We start from the raw sequence: 19,888 nt of genomic DNA, 5'->3' as shown, positions 1-19,888 counted from the left end.
TGTGCATCATAGGATGTTTAGCAGGATCCCTGGCCCCTACCCACTAGAAGCCAGCAGTTTCCCTGTAGTAGAAGTAATAACCAAAAACGTTTCCAGACACTGCCAGACGTCCCCTGGGGGCAAATCAGCCCCTGTCGAGGACAACTGTTCTACACAAAGAAACTGGCTTTGTTAGAAAATGCTTTTCTACAGTAAAAGTGAACCTTAGGCCCAAGTTTCTTGCAGCAAGTGGTGGGGTAGGGTGGAGAGGAGTTAGGATGAATTGGGCAGAAAAAGGCTACTCTGTGTTGTAAAGGAAGAAGGGATGGGGCTGAATGGTGTGTGGGCAAAGATTATAAGAGAAGAGGTCCTGCTGGCTGGAAATAATTGAAAGAAGAAACAGATATACTGGGAGTTCTTCTAATAAAAGAACTGAATTTTGTACTTTGATTGGTTATGATTCAAAAAAGTGTCTGCCCTTATAAGTTCAGAAATAACCAATATATGGATTATGTGTGTATTTCTCATGCTTATATGACAGCTTAGTTAACACAAAGAAGGACTCCTAGAAGGTAGATTAAAAATATGTTTAATAAGAATTATACCTATCCCATCTCTACCCCATTTCTACCCACAAAAAATACATCCTTCAGTGTCAGTAATAAAAAGATGTGATGTTGTCAGTACTTACATAATGGTATTCAGACAAGAAGGTTCAATTCCATACTTGGAAATCAAAGCCAGAGGAAAAGGAAGCCAAAATGTTACAGATAATGATTAAGAAATGAACATAAGAGGGAACACATGTATGCACCAGAAAGCAAAAGGAAAAAAACAAAGTGAATCCCATATCAGAACACTCCTCCAAAAAGAAGACAAACCTCCAGGAAGTTTCCAGTGCAGCTTTAGGATGATGAATGCTTCACCCAGTGGACAAAGGCAAGGGTCCTAAATTTGTCTTCTGAAGCTACTGGATTGTTAACTGAGAAGGGATAGATGAGAAGCCCTCAAGTTCTTATCGACATTTGTCTCATGTATACAGACATCTCATTAAGAGATCAACTGAGACGGTAACTTTCAAAACATGGGACCAACCCCATAATTTGAAAAGCAGTTGGTTTTCTTCCTACTATAAAGATCTTAAGAGCTTTTTTTGAGGTTTTTGTGTTTTTTTTAACAAGTAGAGGGGTTTCCTATCATTGAACTAAAATCATTTCACATAAATCCAAGACCTTTTTTAAAGGTCCCCCATTCTAGCTAGAATTGCAAAACCACATGCTAATTCTCTAAGTGATAGCAGTGAGATCAAAAGGACCTACCCTAGAATTAGCTTTAAAATAAACTATTGCAGCTTCTGGGAAAGAGGAAGGAGAGAATGTATGTTTACTAAGCTTCTCTTCCTGAAGCCCATGAAACGAAAAAAAAATAAAGTCTGTGTTTTCCCTAGGATATCTTTAGTAAGGATAATCAAAGATAAAAATAGTCAAGTCCAGTTTTCCCTAAAATACATTTATTTGTGTGTGTGTGTGTGTGTGTGTGTTTGTTTATGTTTTGGTAAAGAATTTCCACCTGATCTCTCATTAACTTTATTTGGTAAGAGAAATAGCCTTACTATCAATTCAAATTGTTTTGCTAAAAAGGCAGGGAAAAATATTTAAGCACAGTATGCACTATATTATTAATACAGATACTCCTCAACTTATGATGGGGTTACTTTTGATAAACCCATTATAAGTTGAAAATATTGTTAAGTATTTAACCTACCAAACATTATAGCTTAGTCTAGCCTCCTTAAACATCCTCACAACACGTACATTAGCCTACAGTTGGGCAAAATCATCTAATGCAAGGCCTATTTTATAATAAGTTGTTGAATATCTTATGTAATTTATTGACTACTGCACTGAAAGTGAAAGAATGGTTGTATGGATACTCTTAAGTACGGTTTTGGCTAAATGTGCATCTCTTTTGCATCATCGTAGTCAAAAAATCATAAGTTGGAGGACCATCTGTACTTTAGAATTGTAATTGCAATTCTTGTTTACATTCTGAAATTGGACTCAGCGAGGAAACAACCCATACATTAGAGGAAATTTATACTTCCTATAGAAGTTTAAACTACAATTTTTATAATAACCCCTTCATTCCCCTAGTCTATGACTACAAGGTGGATAGCAGTAATATTTTAGCTTCAAAAAGGAAAGAATACTACCTATGGTCAACAATAATGTATCATACACTTAAAAATATATTGGCTGAGTGCGGTGGCTCATGCCTGTAATCCCAGCACTTTGAGAGGCTGGGGTGGGTGGATTGCTTGAGCTTGGGAGTCCGAGACCAGCCTGGGCAACATGGCGAAACTTCGTCTCTACAAAAAAATACAAAAATTAGCCAGGTGTGGTGACGTGCAACTCTGGTCCAAGCTACCTGGAAGGCTGAGGTGAGAGGATGGCTTGAGCCTGGGAGGTAGATGTCACAGTGAGCTGAGATTGTGCCATTGCACTCCAGCCTGGGTGACAGAGTGAGACCCTGTCTCAAAAAAATTTATATATATATATATATATGTTAAGAGGGTAGACAATATGGTTTGGCTGTGTCCCCACCCAAATCTCAATTTCAATTGTATCTCCCAGAATTCCCATGTGTTCTGGGAGGGACCCAGGGGGAGGTAATTGAATCATGTGGGCCGGTCTTTCCCCTGCTATTCTCGTCATAGTGAATAAGTCTCACGAGATCTGATGGGTTTATCAGGGGTTTCTGCTTTTGCTTCTTCCTCATTTTCTCTTGCTGCCACCATGTAAGGAGTGCCTTTCACCTCCCACCATGATTCTGAGACCTCCCCAGCCATGTGGAACTATAAGTCCCATTAAACCTCTTTTTCTTCCCAGTCTCGGGTATGTCTTTATCAGCAGTGTGAAAACGGACTAATACAGTAGATCTCATGTTTACCACAATAAAATTTTCAAAAACATTTTTTAAAGGAAAGGATTAAAGAGTACAGGACTGACTGGCCTGGAGATAAGAGACCAAGTTGTATTCCTAGATTTACCATTATTGTTAATCTGGGCCTCCATTGTAAGAGCACAGTGATCTTAAGCGAACCTCACCCTCACCTCTACACAATGTGAAGAAACCTTACAAACAGCTATGAAATGAAGTTCTTGGCTGGTCTTCACAGCTTCAGCATGGCCTTGAAATCTTCGTGTGTACCAAGACAGGTCTGGTACTTCCTCAAGAGCTGAAAATAATTATAGGAGAAAAGGGAAGCCTTGGAGCCAGATCCATCAGAAGATTCCCTATGAAACAAGGTAATGGAGTTTCCCTGAACATGAAGATCAGTTCAGAATGTTCATAAGGATCATGAACAACACCAGATGATCTCTAAAGTAAACCATCAAAGTCTCTCCCAAGCTCTTGGACTAGGAATGTTCTATCCATGACTCTACTATAAATCTCTTTGGTCTTCGTGGACAGAAATAGACCAGTGAGGCCAAACTACTCCAAACTCACGTAACTGAAATTCCAAAAAAGCAAATCTGTGACCTTAAGGCTTTGTCTGGACAGAGGGAGAAGACATCTATCTACAGCTTCATTTATGCTTACTGAGAAAATCAACTGGAGAGGAAGCCCTGCCTAAGACTTTAATATGAATCAAAACCACACACACACACGCACATGCACACACACACACACACATGCACACACACACGCATCTTCTGCTGGACCTTTACATACTCAAAGGGCTATCAGCCTCTATTATTTAAAGAAGTGCTGTCATAGTCTCTATTTGACTTCTGCGGAGATAGGTCTCTGGGCGTGGTCTAGATAATCAGAAGAATATGAGAAGAAAGGCCAGAAATAATACTGCATAAATATAAAAGGCTATTTACTGTGGAAAAGAGAAATTCTTTGCTAGACATATTTGCCTTAGAGAAATGTCTCTGTCCTTTATTATGTGTTTAGACTGTCCAATCCTTGAGAATAAATGTTTGACCTTGGGAGATCTTGTGTGAATGTGTTTTATTCAAAAGGTACTCAGAGAAGACCAAAAGAAATCAGGAAGAATAAAAAAGGCCATGATTACTTCCTACTGGCTGAGAAACCTCAACACAGGCAGCATTTCTCATGCCGACCACCATCCTATATTGTTGTGCTATAGATATTCACCACTGTTCCCATCACTTCTACTACAACTCAGACTCTAGAATATGTAATCCTGTGTGGATCCTTGTGTCTAAGAGTGTTGATATGGTTTCGCTGTGTCTCCACCCAAATCTCATCTTGAATTGTAACTCCCACAATTCCCATGTGTCATGGGAGGAACCTGATGGGAGGTAATTGAATCATGGGAGTGGGTCTTTCTTGTGCTGTTCCCGTGATAGTAAGTCTCACAAGATATGATGGTTTTAAAAACGGGAGTTTCCTGCACAAGCTCTCTTCTCTTGTCTGATGCCATGTGAGACACATCTTTCACCTTCCACCATGATTGTGAGGCCTCCCCAGCCACGTGGCACTGTAAGTCCATTAAACCTCTTTCTTTTATAAATTGCCCAGTCTCAGGTATGTCTTTATCAGCAGCTTGAAAACAGACTAATACAGGTGGGGTTTCTCTGAACATGAAGTTCTCATAAGTTCCAGAGTAAAAACAAGTCCTTCAGGTAGTGAGTAAAATATTCTTAAAGTAAGGGGGAAATTGGCCCTATGAAACTTTTATGAAAGGTGCTCTCTCCTACAAATGAGAGAAGGTGGACCTTGACATAGAGCAGAGAGGCTAGGAAGCTGGATAAAGCTGCAAAGCATCTAATGTTTTTGCCTTAGATTTTGGAAATAGTCATATTCAAAATACAGGTTTACAGTAGTGCTGAGCATTGCTGTATTCCAATTTTCTCCTGAAGTGTGGAAACCCTCAGTAAAGGTGGATACATAGCTCTACTTTATGGCACCTGGAGGGTATGCCAACACCCAACCAGAGGCAAAGTGCTACCTGGGAAGGATCACTGTCTGTCATAGATGAGGAGACTGAAATAGAAATTGAGAATTCAGCAGAAGCAAACCATTGAAGCAGAGATGGCTGGAGATAGGTACACTCTTGATAATCCATGGAGATACTGGAGGAAGACTGGGATCGTCATTCAAAGCATTCTATTTGAAAATTAAAGGAGGTGTAACTCCAAAAGGTTGAATATTTAGGAATACCCAAAAGACACCTGGTTACTATGCATTATAAACTGATTGTATTCTCCCACTAGTAGAACAGGCTGGGAAAAAGAGCATTACCCATCACATCACCTTCCTAGTTACACCACAGTCAGATTTCAGTAATTTTTATCTCCCCATAACATTTCTGAAAACAAATCTAAATTGGTAAATTTCAGCAGCCAAAGTTTTCATTGTTTTGAAAGAAAAATTTTACTTGATGATACCTAAAATAAATTACCAATTTAATTATTTTTTTTTTAATGCTTGGTCAGGCACAGTGGCTCATGCCTGTAATCCCAGCACTTTGGGAGGCTGAAGTGGGTGGATAACTTGAGGTCATGAGTTCCAAACCAGCCTAGCCAATATGGAGAAACCCTGTCTCTACAAAAGTACAAAAATTTGCCTGGTATGGTGGCATACACCTGTAATCTCAGCTACTCGGGAGGCTGAGACACGAGAATCACTTGAACCCGGGAGGCAGAGGTTGCAGTGATCCTAGATGGCACCACTGCACTCCACCCTGGGCAACAGAGCAAGACTCCGTATCAAAAAGAAAAAAACGCTTTGGCCTTTCTGATTCTGCCTTAGAAAATACAGAAAAATATTACCTTAATGAGAATAGTCCTTCCTGAATTTTGTTCAGTCCTCAAAATTATATCTGTGTAAAAAGTCATGATTAGGAAAGTTAAAAAACCAATAGAGAAAAAAAATGAAAAGTAATCAACAAATATTTATTGAGCAACAACAAATATTTTACTGAAATTCCAAAGCATGATACTATTTAGTAGAGATGCCAAAATAAATAAATGCTGGTCCCCAAAAGAGTCAAACACAATTATATGCCCAATAAAATAGTAACAATATTTTAAGTTTAAATTTTAGAGGCACTTAGAATTATTTTTGCTTTTCTAGTGGTTTGCAGGAATTTCATATCATTTTTTAAATAACTGCAATATCAAATTAGTCCTTCATTTTAGTTTCTTCAACAAAATAATTTTATAGTAACATTTTGTGCCTGCAAAATTCTTTGCCAAAGAGGTATTTTGTTCATTAAGCCCTAGTGGCCTAAGAGAAGTTTATCGAATACTAAACCAAAAAAAGCTGGAGTTATTAACTTTAAGATCTGCTTTCAGTTGGTATCCTGATATATTCAGCCAATGCAATAAAACACAATAAAATCTTCTTATGCATAATGAAATTATTGAAAATCAAGACCCATTAGTATGCACTACACTTACTGCCAGATCTATTGAATATATCTAATGTCAGGTTAGGAGAGTGGTCGTAAATCAGTGTGACACCTGCCCTAAGCATCCATTTCTGGTTTGATCCCCTGAAAGAGCTCTAGACTTATAGTTCTTAAAGTACTTAAAGGCATTATCAGAGTAGAAACATTTTAATTATGAAGGTAGTACTTACAGACAATTACAAGATTTAGAAAAAGAATGAGAAAAGACTTTTCAAAGCAAATTCCAGCAGGACTTAATAATACTGGACACAGAAACCTAAAGTGGCTTTGAGTACCTCAGTTGATGTTTCTGCATGCACTTACCACCTTGTATGTCTTATGCTGTTATAATATTTACTACAACATGTCTTATACTGTTTTAATATTTTCTCCTACCAAGGCATATTCTACCAGTGCAAGAGATCAACAATGATTACAAAATTGGTAAGAAGGAGTTAAAAATTTCCAGTCTTGTGGTTACTGACAACAAAAGTTCAGGTTGAAAATGCCTGGGAGGGGGATGAATACCCCATTTTCCATGATGTGATTACTATGCATTCCGTGCCTGTATCATAGTATCTCATGTACCCCATACATATATGCACCTACAAAGTACCCACAAAAATTTTAAAAGAAAAAAGAGAAAAAACAAGAAAATTCCCGGGGATAGTCTACAAAGTTGACTTAATTTTATCTCAGTTGCAGTATTTACTTCTTGCCTTCCTACTGACCTCTTTTCCACCTACATGTGTTCCTAAAGAAAAGCCAAATGGAGATGCTCTGCCTTAGTTCTTTCAAAGTAATAATATAAAAGTATTCAAGGAACTATTATTACCTTTTTTGCTGCAGACTCTGTCCCTGAGATACAGCCAACCCACACAGATGCAGACATGAGCACATATCAGTTGCCTCCAAATTTCCAGAGCTCCGAGCTCTGTTCTCTGGAAGAGAACATCATAGGACATCCAACTGTAAAACGTGAAAATATGGCATATCCTAATTTTCTTCATAGCAGTTGTAATAAAAAAATTAAAATAGCTTTAGACCGTACGCATATATTGAACTTATTTGCACTTGCCCTATCACTGTAGCACCATATTGAAATTCATCAAAATTCAAATAGCTATAAATGAAACATGAATGGTAATAATAACTTTAGATGTCGAAATAATTGCTCAGGGTGATTTAGATTCTATAAACATAGTTATCAAAAAGAAAAACAGCATTCTTTGCCCCCAAGAGTAAAAGATTCACATAAAAATGTTTTCCTAATGAGCAGTGTGCTTGGGTATAGTATTATTACAGGAAAGATCAAAATTCCAATCATCCTTGGTAAATTGCATGTCTGCTAACTTCAGCTATTTTGGGATTTTTAAAAGTTAAACCATTTCCGAGTCACAGAAGAAATATGCACAGTTCCCCTGTGCATGGAAACAAAATGCAATCTATTCATTCCATCTCCTTATTTAAATTCTTTAGAAAATTAGGTGAATCTGATGATTTATGAAACAATCTTTGAGACTACTTTCACTATAGCTTATTGCAGTCTTAGCACGATGGTAATAATAGATAACATTTGTGACTGCTGGACTTTATGTACTTCATTTATAATTCTCATATAAAATGTACATGAGAATATTTTTGCTTAAGGTATTAATTTGCCTAAGACAACTCAGAGTAAGTGCCAAGAATAAAACCAGGTCTCACACCAAAGTTTGAGCTCTACCCATGAAGCAATGACTTTTACATAATTGTTAGAGATCCTAATAATGTCTTTTTTTTTGTACAGCCACTATATTTTATGCCATAATCTCAATATCATATTCTCAATCAAGCACTGTGAGAACACAGAAATTCTATATTACCAAGACCAGAAGTTTCAAAGTGAAGCAATTTTCATAACACAGCCACTTAGTGGGAAAGCCACTTAGTGGGAAAGCTTATCAATTGGATATTTGGAAAATTATTTTTCTTTCTTAAAAAGTTATATCAGATGGGATCTCCAAACTCAATGCAAGAGGTGTGTATTTCTCCTGCCCAAGATTCACTTCCCCAACTGGGTTCTAGAAAATCACTATAAGTGTGACCCTGGGGCCAACAGCCTTAAGATTATCTGAGTGCTTGTTAGAAATGCACAATCTCAGACCTCACTTACCAGCTGAATCAGAATTTGCATTTTAACAAGACCTGGAATCTCATATGCTCATTAATGTTTGAAATGTCCTGCTACCCTACCCCACCCTAGGTTCCTAATTATTCCACTTCTTTCCTGTTTTCTTAATTTCTATTTGTTTTTATTTTTTTCCTCATATGAAAACATTATTTTTAAAAGTCGTCTGCTGATTCTGCACCCTCATTCCCCTCATTTCTCTTCTTTTGTCAACCAAGTGTCAGGAAGGAGGTTTCTATACTTCCTGAATCCATATCTTCTGTTCACTTCTCAACACACTGCAGTATAGTTTAGTCATCTACCAAATATCTGGCCGTTACTATGTGCCAAGAACTGTATTAGACTCTGAGGATAAAATGGTATACAAAAGACATGGTCCTTGTCCTCAAATTACTATCCTCAAAATCATTTTGATATAGATCACCACTGATGTCTTGAATTGTCAATTCTGGGAAGCACTCTTTATTCATTATCAATAGGAGAACACAGCTGTCCTCCTTAAGCCAGATATTGAAGAGATTTTGCAAAAATATAACAGTGCCACTTTTCTCACTAACTTTATTAAGAAAATATTTTTGGGGCCAGGCGCGGTGGCTCATGCCTGTAATCCCAGCACTTTGGGAGGCTGAGGCGGGCGGATCACGAGGTCGGGAGATCGAGACCATCCTGGCTAACACGGTGAAACCCTGTCTCTACTAAAAATACAAAAAATTAGCCGGGCGTGGTGGCGGGCACCTGTAGTCCCAGCTACTCAGGAGGTTAGGCAGGAGAATGGCATGAACCCGGGAGGCGGAGCTTGCAGTGAGCCGAGATCACACCACTGCACTCCAGCCCAGGCAACAGAGCGAAACTCCGTCTCAAAAAAAAAAAAAAAAAAAATTTATAAAAATGTTATTTATGTTAACATATGATAGGCTTGTTTTTCATTTTAAATGAACAAATATTCCTAAAAGTTATTTTAATTTCTAATAGAGATCCACAACTCTCTAAGCTGCTCAATAATTTTTAGAGTATAAGGGGCTCCTGATGTTAAAAAGTTTGAGAACAACTATGTTTCATATTAAAACCAGGTTGGTTGCTCAACGATATAGTTTGGATATTTGTCTCTGCCAAAATCTCATGTTGAAATGTAATTCCCAATGTTGGAGGTGGGGCCTGGTGGGAAATGTTTGGATCATGGGGACAGATCCCTCGTAAATGGCATAGCACCATCCTCTTGTTGCTGTCCTTGCACCAAAAGTGTGAGCTGTTGCAAGATCTGGTTGTTTAAAATTGTGTGGTACCACCCCCTCACCCTCTCTCTTGCTCCTGCTTTCACCATGTGATGTGCCTGCTCCCTCTTCACCTTCTGCCATGATTGTAAGCTTCCTGAGGCCTCCCTAGAAGCCTCTAAGCATTGCTATAGAGCCTGCAGAAGCTGTAGAATCTGCAGAACCATTAGCCAATTAAACCTCTTTCCCTTACAAATCACCCAGTCTCAGGTGTTTCTTTATAGCAATGCAAGAATGGCCTAATACACTCAATAAATCCCCAGTATCTCCATAGGCATCAACTCTAAAATGTATAATACGTATGAATAAGTTGCTCTAAACATTTTCTCTCTGATGTTTGATTAATTTAGCTAAAGAAGTCACTTTCAAGAGATCTGGAGAAGTAAGATGGCCAAATAAAAGCCTCTGCCAATCATCCTCCCCACAGGAACACCAAATTTAAGAACTATCTACACAAAAAAGCACCTTCATAAGAACCAAAAATCAGGTGAGCAATTACAGTATATTGTTTTAACTTAAAATCACTGCAAGAGGCGCTGAAGAGGGTAGGAAAAACAGTCTTGAATTGCTGACACCATCCTTCCCCTATTCCCCAGCAGCAATGAATCTGTATGCTTGGGGGAGGGAGAGTACAGTGATTATGGGACTTCGCATTGAAACTCAGTGCTGCCCTGTCACAGTGGAAAGCAACACTTGACAGAACTCAGCCAATGCCCACAGAGGAAGCATTTAGACCAGCCCTAGCCAGAGTGAATTCATCCATCTCAGTGGCTGGAACTTGAGTTCTGGCAAGCTTTGCCAGTGCAGGCTCAACTGCTCTGGAATCCTAAATAAACTTGAAAGGAGATCCAGGCATCAAAGCCTGGACTTCAGGGGCACATGACTTAGTGGGGGACATCAACCAGAGCAGCCAAAGGAGGGTTTGCAGCACCCCTCCTCCAAGCCCAGGGAGCAGAGCTCACAGCTCTGAAAAACTCCTTCCTTCCACTTGAGGAAAGGGAAGAGTAGAGGACTTTGTCTTACAACTTGGAAACCAGCTCAGCCACAGTAGGATAGTGCACAAGGTGGAGTCATGAGGCCCCCATGTAAGAAGCTAGCTCCCAGAGGACATTTCTAGACATATGCTGGGCCAGAAAGGATACTGTTGCCTTGAAGGGAAGACTAAAAAGCCCTTGGGCCCTGAATAATCAGCAGCAGTAGACAGGTAGTACATGCCATGGGCTTTGAGTGAGACTCTGAGATGTGCTGGCTTCAGGTGTGACCCAGCACACTCCCAGCTATGGTGGTATGAGGAGAGACTCCTGCTTCAGAAAAACAAAGGGAAGAGTAAAAGGGGTAGTTTAGGTACCGCTCAACCACAGTGGGATGGAGCACCAAGAGGGCTCTTGTGGTCCCTGATTCTAGGCCTTAGCTCTTGGACAGCATTTCTGGACCTGACCTGGGCCAGAGAGGAGCTCACTGCCCTGAAGGATAAGTCCCAGGCCTGGCAGCAATCAACCACAAGCTGATTGAAGAGACCCTCGGGCTTCAGTGAACATCAGTGGTAGCCAGGCAGTACTCACTATAGGCTTGGGGTGGTGGTGGCCACAGAGAGAGACTCCCCTGCCTATAAAAAGGGGAGGAAAGTGTGGGAAGAACTTTGTCTTGTGTTTTTTGTGCCAGCTCAGCCACAGAAGAATAAAGCACCAGCTGGATTTTAAGATTTCCAACTCCATCCCCTGGTCCCCAGATGGCATCTCTGGATCCACCCAGCACCCAGGGGCACTCACTAACATGAATGGAAGGACACAACCTGGCTGGCTTTGCCACCTGTTGATTGTAGAGCCCTAGGGCCTTAAGCAAACATAGGTGGTAGCCAGGTAGCAGTTACACCAGGCCTGGGGCAAGACCCAGTGCTGTATTGGTTTCAGGTCTGACCCAGCACAGTCCCAGTGGTGGTAGCCACAGGTGTTCTTGTGTTACCCATCTCCCAGCTCCAGGCAGCTCAAAACAGAGAGGCAGGGGAAGGCCATTTGTTTGGGAGAGAGTAAGGAAAGAGAACAAGAGTCTCTGCCCAGTAATCCAGAGAAGTCTTCCAGATCTTATCCAAAACCACCAAGGTGGTACCTCTATGAGTGTGCAAGAACCACAGTGTTACTAGGCTAATGCAGATATGGTTGCAGTGACCACTTAGATCACAACACCCAAGTCCCTTCAAATACCTGGAAAGCCTTTCCAAGAAAGGTGGGCGAAAACAAGCACAGACTCTGAACACTACAACGAATACCTAACTCTTCAATGCTCAGACACCAATGAACATCCACAAGCATCAAGAGAATCCAGGAAAACATGACTTCACTAAACTAAATGAGGCACCAGGGACCAAGCCTGGAAGGGCAGAGATATGTGACCTTTCAGATAGAGAATTCAAAATAGCCGTTTTAAGGAAACTCAAAGAAATTCAAGATAACACACAGAAGGAATTCAGAATCCTATCAGATAAATTTAACAAAGAAATTGAAATAATTAAAAAGAATCAAGCAGAAATTCTGGAGTGGGGCCAGGTGCGGTGGCTCACACCTGTAATCCCAGCACTTTGAGAGGCTGAGGCAGGCAGATCGCTTGAGGTCAGGAGTTTGAGACCAGCCTGGCCAACATGGTGAAACCCTGTGTCTACTAAAAATACAGAAATTAGCCAGGCGTGGTGGTGCATGCCTATAATACCAGCTACTCGGGAGGCTGAGGCAGAAGAATCGCTTGAACCCAGGAGGCAGAGGTTGCAGTGAGCCGAGATCACCCCACTGCACTCCAGCTTGGGTGACAAAGTGAGATTCCATCTGGGGAAAAAAAAAAAACAGGCTGGGCACAGTGGCTCATGCCTGTAATCCCAGCACTTTGGGAGGGTGAGGTGGGCGGATCACCAGGTCAGGAGTACGAGACCAGCCTGGCCAACATGGTGAAACCCCGTCTCTACTAAAAATATAAAAATTAGCTGGGCATGGTGGTGGGTGCCTGTAATCCCAGCTACTCAGGAGGCTGAGGCAGGAGAATCACCTGAAACCAAAAGGCGGAAGTTACAGTGAGCTGAGATCGTGACACTGTACTCCAGCCTGGGTGAAAAAGCAAAATTCCATCTCAAAAAAAAAAAAAAGAAAGAAATTCTGTAGTGGGAAAATGCAACTAACATACTGAAGAATACATTCTCGTAATAGCAGAATTGATCAAGCAGAAAAAAGTGTAGAATTTTTATTAGTTTTCTCTTTGCTTATTTGCTAGCTTGTTTACGCAATGAGTGTTAAGTTGTTATCTGTTTAAAATAATGAGTTATAAGATAGTATCTGCAAGCCTCATGGCTTGTAATCTCAAACCAAAAAACATACAATGGATACAGAAAAACATAAAAAGCAAGAAACTAAAACATACCACCAGAGAAAATAATTTTCACTAAAAAGAAGGAAGGAGGGAAAGAAGGAACACAAGACCACAAAACAACCAGAAAACAAATAATAAAATGGGAGGTGTGAGTCCTTACTTATCAATAACAATATTGAGTGTAAATGGACTACACTCTCCAATCAAAAGACACAGAGTGGGTGAATGGATAAAAAATAAGACCCAACAATCTGTTGCCTAAAAGAAACACACTTCACATATAAAGACACACATAGACTAAATATAAAGGGATGGAAAAAGATATTCCAGGCAAATAGAAACCAAGAAAGATCAGGAGTACCTACACTTACATTAGACAAAATAGCTTTCAAGACAGAAATGATAAAAAGAAACAAGGAGGTCATTATTTAACAGCAAAGGAGTCAATTTAGCAAGAGGATATAACAATTGTAAATATTTATGCATGCAACACTGGAGCACCCAGATTTACAAAGCAAATATTTAGACCCTAACACAATAATAGCCGGAGACCACAATACCCCTCTTTTAGCACTGAACAGATCATCCAGACAGAAAATCCACAAAGAAACATCAGATTTAATGGGCTCTGCAGAGCAAATGAACTTAACAGATATTTACAGAATATTTCATCCAACAGCTATAGTATACACATTCTTCTCCTCAGCACATAGATCATTCTCAAGGATAGACCGTTTGTCTTAAAACATTTTTAAAAAATGAAATAATATCAAGTATCTTCTCTGACCACCATAAAATAAAACTAGAAATCAGTAACAAGAGGAATTTTGGAAATTATACAAACACATGGAAATTAAAGTGTGTTCTTGAATGACTAGTGGGTCAATGAAGAAATTAAGAAGGAAATTGAAAAACTGAAACCAATGATAATGGAAACACAACATACCAAAAGCAGTACTAAGAGGAAAGCTTATAGCTCTAAGTGCCTACATCAGAAAAGCAGAAGAACTTCAAATAAACAATCTAACAACTATTCTTAAAGAACTAGAAAAGCAAGGGCAAACTGAACCCAAAATTAGAAGAAATAATAAAGTTTGGAGCAGAAATAAATGTATCTGAAACAAATAAAAAAAGATCAATGATACACAAAATCGGTTTTTTGAAAAGATAAAATTGACAAACCTTTAGCCAGACTTGCATAAAAAAAGAGAAGACTCAAATAAAGACAGATATGAAAAAGGAGATATTACAACCAATACGCCAGAAATTCAAAGGACCATTAGAGGTTACTATCAGCAACTATATGCCAATAAATTGGAAAACATAGAAGAAATTGGTAAATTCCTAGACACATACAACCTAATAAGATTGAACCATGAAGTAATCCAAAATCCAAACAGACCAATTACAAGTAATGAGATTAAAGCTGTAATGAAATGTCTCCCACCAAAGAAATGCCCAGTACCTGGTGGCTTCATTGCTGAATTTTCCCAAATATTTAGAGAAAAACTAGTATCAATCCTATTCAAACTATTCCAACAATAAGGGGAGGTGGGAATAATTCCAAACTCTTTCTACCAGGCCAGTAATACCCTGATACCAAAACCAGACCAAAAAAAAAAAAGAAAGAAAGAAAGAAAGAAAACTACAGGCCAATATCCCTGATGAACATTCATGTAAAAATCTTGAACAAAATACTAGCAAATCACATTTGACAACCCATTAAAAAGTTCTTTCATCATCACCAGGTGGGATTTATCCCAAAGATGCAAGGATGGTTCCACATATACAAATCAATCAATGTGATAAATCATATCAAAAGAATGAAGAAGAAAACATATGATTATTTCAATTGATGCTATAAAAGTATTTGATAAAATTCAACATCCTTTCATGATTAAAAAAATCTTTAAAAACTGAGTATGGAAGGAATGCACCTCAACATAATAAAAACCATATACAACAGACTCACAGCTAGTATCATACTGGATGGAGAAAAACTGAAAGCCTTTCCTCTAAGAACTGGAACATGACAAGGATGTCCACTTTCACCACTGTTATTCAATATAGTACTGAAAGTCCTAGCTACAGCAATCAGGTAAGATATAAATGGCATCCAAACTGGAAAGGAAGAAATCAAATTTTCCTTATTTGTAGATGATACAATCTTATATTTGGAAAAATCTAAAGATTCCATAACAATACTATTAGAACTGATAAATTCACAGTAAAGTTGCAGGATACAAAATCAACACACAAAAATCAGTAGCATTTCTATATGCCAACAGTGAACAATATAAAAAAGAAATAAAAACGTAATCCCATTTACAATAGCTCCTAATAAAATTAAATACCTAGGAATTAACTTAAGCAAATAAAGATCTCTACAATGAAAATTAAACACTGATGAAAGGAATTGAAGAGGACACCAAACTATGGAAAAATATTCCATGTTCATGGATTGGATGAATCAATATTGTTAAAATGTTCATACTACCCAAAGCAGCCTGCAGGTTCAATGTAATCTCTATCAAGATAGGAATTACATTCTTCACAGAAATAGAAAAAAAAATCCTAAAATGTATATGGAACCACAAAGGACCCAGAATAGCTATCCTGAGCAAAAAGAACAAAACTGGAGGAATCACAGTACCTGACTTCAAATTATACTACAGAGCTATAGAATCAAAAGAGCAGAGTACTGTCATAAAAACAGATACGTAGACCAATGGAACAGAATAGAGAACCCAGAAACAAATCCGCACATCTTCAGTGAACTCATTTTTGACAAAAGTGCCAAGAACATACATTGAGGAAAGGACAGTATCTTAAGTAAATGGTGCTGGGAAAACTGGATATCCAAAGCAGAAGAATGAAACTAGACCCCTATTTCTCACTATATAGAAAATTCAAACAAAATGAATTAATGACTTAAATCAGGCTGGGTGTGGTGGCTCACATCTGTAATCCCAGCACCCTGGGAGGCCGAAGAGGGCAGATCACTTGAGGCCAGGAGTTCAAGACCAGCCTGGCCAACATGGCAAAAAACCTGTCTCTACTAAACATACAAAAATTAGCCGGGCATGGCGGCGTGGACCTGTAATCCCAGCTACTCGGGAGGCTGAGGTGGGAGGATCGCTTGAACCTGGGAGGCAGAGGTTTCAGTGAGCCAAGATAGCACCATTGCACTACAGCCTGGGCAGCAGATCAAGACTCTGTCTCAAAAAAAAAAGAAGACAGAGACAAATCTAAGACCCTAAACTATGAAACTACTACAAGAAAACACTGGGGAAACTCCAGGACATTAGACAGGGCAAAGATTTATTGAGTAATAAATACCTCACAACCGCAGGCAACCAAAGCAAAAATGACCAAATGGAATCACATCAAGTTAAAAAGCTTCTGCATAGCAAAGGAACCATCAACAAAGTGAAGAGACAACACATAGAATGGGGAAATATCTGCAAACTGGCCATCTGACAAGGGATTAATCACCAGAATATATAAAGAGCTCAAACAATCGGAAAAAATATTTAACAATCTGATTTTAAATTGGGCAAAAGATCTAAACAGACATTTCTCAAAAGAAGACACACAAATGGCAAATATGAAAAGGTGCTCAACATCACTGATCATTAGAGAAATGGAGATCAAAACTACGATGAGACATTATCTCACCCCAGTTAAAATGGCTTTTATCCAAAAGACAGGCAATAAAAATGAGGATGTAGAGAAAAAGGAACCCTCATACACTGTTGGTGGGAAAGTAAATTAGTACAAACACTATGGAGAAGAGTTTGGAGATTCATCAAAAAACTAAAAATAGGACTACCCTATAATTTAGCAATCCCATTGCTAAGTATACATACAAAAGAAAGAAAATCAGTATATTGAAGAGATTATCTGTACTCGCCTGTTTAGCGCAGCACTATCCATAACAGCCAAGATTTCAAAGCAACCTAAGTGTCCATCAATAGATGAAAGGATAAAGAAAACATGGTACTATATAGAAAGGAGTGTTATTCAGCCATAAAAAGAATGAGATCCTGTCATTTGCAACAACATGGATAGAACTGGCAGTCATTCTGTCAAGTGAAATAAGCCAGACACAAAGACAAAATTCTATGTTCCCACTTATTTGTGGGAGCTAAAAAATTAATTGAAACAATTAAACTCATGGAGATAGAGAACAGAATGGTGGTTACCTGAAGGTGGGAAGGGTAGTGAGGGAGTGGGGATGGTTAATGGGCACAAAAAAAAGTTAGAAAGTACGAATTAGTATTTGATACCACAACAGTGTGACTATAGTCAATCATTTAATTGTACATAACTAAGAGTATATGTGGACTGTTGTAACACAAAGGATAAATGCTTCAGGTGACAGATACTCCATTTACCCTGATGTGATGATTCCAAATTGGATGCCTGTATCAAAATATCTCATGTACCCCCTAAATATATACACCTACTATGTACCCGTAAAAACAAAAAGTTAAAGATTAAAAAAAAAAAAAGAAGTCACTTTCACTTGGCATTTCATGCACCATTTAAAAACAAAACAAACAAAAAAAAAAAACAGGAGATGCCTACTAGTCCTTCAAAAACTAAAAGCCTTCACTGGAATACTTGTAACAACTGACGTACATGCTTTAGTCTTCCAAAATGGGAAAAACGAGGTAAAAACTAAAACCATGAAGTAAATAGTTTGCTTTAAACATTCTTCAAGTTTATATTGCCCATAAGCCATGTTTTCTAAAGTTCTTAAAATCAGTACTTTTGTGCTCTTATCTTGAATACTTCAATGTACCTGATTATAGTACCAGAATGTGGCTATAAGAACTAATGTCTCTATCATATTAATATAAAAAATATTTAAGGTATTTGCATTTTGTTTTAAAGTCAACTCTTCAGAAGAATACATCTTTTAAGTTATACCCTGACCATGAAATATCATGTTTTGGTCTTGATGGCAAAAAATATGCACAGAGAACATTCCCTGTCATACATTCCCTGCACACTAGGATAAAATGTATATTATTTCTGTAGTGGTGGAAGATGGGAGGAACTTCTGGTTTCAAATACTTAGTATTCAGGGAGAATAAAGAAAATAACCCTGTGGAAAAGTACTTTCTTGGCTTAGCCACACAGGAAAATTCAGATGCAATTTTTTTTTTTTTGTCATCTTCTCCCACAGGTGAACTCTCAGTAAGCAATGCAACTTTTCATCAGACAGGTTTTACTACATTTTTTAAAGAACAGTCTAATTTACAACCTTTGCATGTGCTTCAAGTTTTTCATGTTTAAGATACAAATATAACCTCAAGCAATTTGTTTTCATCTTGTAGTCATAAAACATGTGCAGGACACAGAGATCCTTTAGCTCTTAAAGGACACACTATTAAACATAACTTATTTATCTGAATATCAACTATGTTTACATGTTGATAAAGAGTATAGTTCTGAACCAAATAATTAAATTGTGCCATTCATATCACTTAGCTGATTCTTATTTTAAATAATTCAAGTTATATTCATATCTACCTTGTAGATTATAAGAGCTACATTATATATTTCTAAGCAATTTTAAATTAATTTTGCAAAGTAGTTTTCAGTATAGGCCATATACATTTAGTGTCCCTAAACCAGGGGTTTCCTGATCAATTAGACAATAAGGAATTGCTCGTAATAGCCAGCCTTTGTCTTTATAACCTCCTATATAATATCTAGTTGTGGCCTCTGGAAAAATGTTGTACTGAGGACCCTCACCTATCAAGTAGGTAGAAGCAACAGACAGGTTCAGAACCACTACCCTAAACAAAGAAGTCAAGAGAAAGATTTAGAATAACTTTTATTCAGAAGGAAAACAAGTGAGAATATGCATGAAACTGAGGCATGTTAGGTTGGTCTGATCAACTGGCACCAGTGGCACAAGAAAATTAATGCCCTTCATCATGTGGAATCTTCTACAACACAATAGTTTATGTATTTTAAGGAGGTAAACTTTTGAAAATCAACAGAAGCAAAGGAAATGACAAAACATTTGCTGCTATCTGAAGAGTATATTCCACACTTGGTTTTTAGTAGCAATGTTGTTGAGAACACAAGGAAGCTCATTTTAAGATCTTACCAGGGAATCTGGTAACATTAACTATTAAACTTTATGTGTATATAAATCCCTCTAAATTAGTTCTAAAAACCTTATATAATGATTACAGTTTTTGTTTTGTTTTGTTTTGTTTTGTTTTTTGAGACAGGGTCTTACTGTCACTGGGGCTGAAGTGCAGTGGTGTGATCTTGGATCACTGCAGCCTCCACCTCCCAGGCTCAAGCAATCCTTCCACCTCAACCTCCCAAGTAGCTGGGACCACAGATGCACACCACCACACCCAGCTAATTTTTGTATTTTTAGTAGAGATGAGGTCTCACCATGTTGCCCAGACTGGTCTTGAACTCCTGGGCTCAAGCAATCTGCCCACCTCTGCCTCTCAAAGTGCTGGGACTACAGGTGTGCTGGGACTACAGGCATGAGCCACCATGCCCAGCTGATTACACACTTTTCAAAGTGGTTTTACTTAACTTCAGTCATGGATTTAAATAAGATAGAGGATTTAAACCAAGGTTATTTGCCTTTTCAAGGTATGCATGTGTGAATGTGTGTACATATATATACATACACACATATATATACAT

General features: G+C 38.4%; 1 protein-coding gene and 1 long non-coding RNA gene across 12 annotated transcripts in view; one reads left to right on the top strand and one right to left on the bottom strand.

Annotated features, from left to right (window-relative positions):
- LMO7 (LIM domain 7) overlaps positions 1-15,479 on the bottom strand; it is a 244,027-nt gene extending 228,548 nt beyond the window's left edge. For all 11 annotated transcript variants that reach the window (XM_063595793.1, XM_024925260.5, XM_063595797.1 and 8 more), the window contains exons 1-2: positions 7,242-15,479; positions 5,787-5,836 (exon numbers count right to left, since the gene is read on the bottom strand). In XM_063595793.1, coding sequence (XP_063451863.1) covers positions 5,787-5,836; positions 7,242-7,416 — 225 coding nt within the window. In that variant the 5' untranslated portion in view covers positions 7,417-15,479. The remainder of the gene's footprint in view (positions 1-5,786; positions 5,837-7,241) is intronic.
- Positions 1-19,888, top strand: part of LOC134728803 (uncharacterized) — a 38,651-nt gene that overhangs the window by 4,550 nt on the left and 14,213 nt on the right. The window contains exon 2 of the long non-coding RNA XR_010109626.1: positions 10,198-10,334. This is a non-coding gene — a long non-coding RNA (uncharacterized LOC134728803). The remainder of the gene's footprint in view (positions 1-10,197; positions 10,335-19,888) is intronic.

The sequence above is a fragment of the Pan paniscus genome, chromosome 14, assembly GCF_029289425.2.
Source record: "Pan paniscus chromosome 14, NHGRI_mPanPan1-v2.0_pri, whole genome shotgun sequence".
In the NCBI taxonomy this organism is placed as follows: domain Eukaryota; kingdom Metazoa; phylum Chordata; class Mammalia; order Primates; family Hominidae; genus Pan; species Pan paniscus.
Note: the sequence above shows the minus strand (reverse complement) of the source record. Positions and strands in the feature narration are given on the sequence as shown.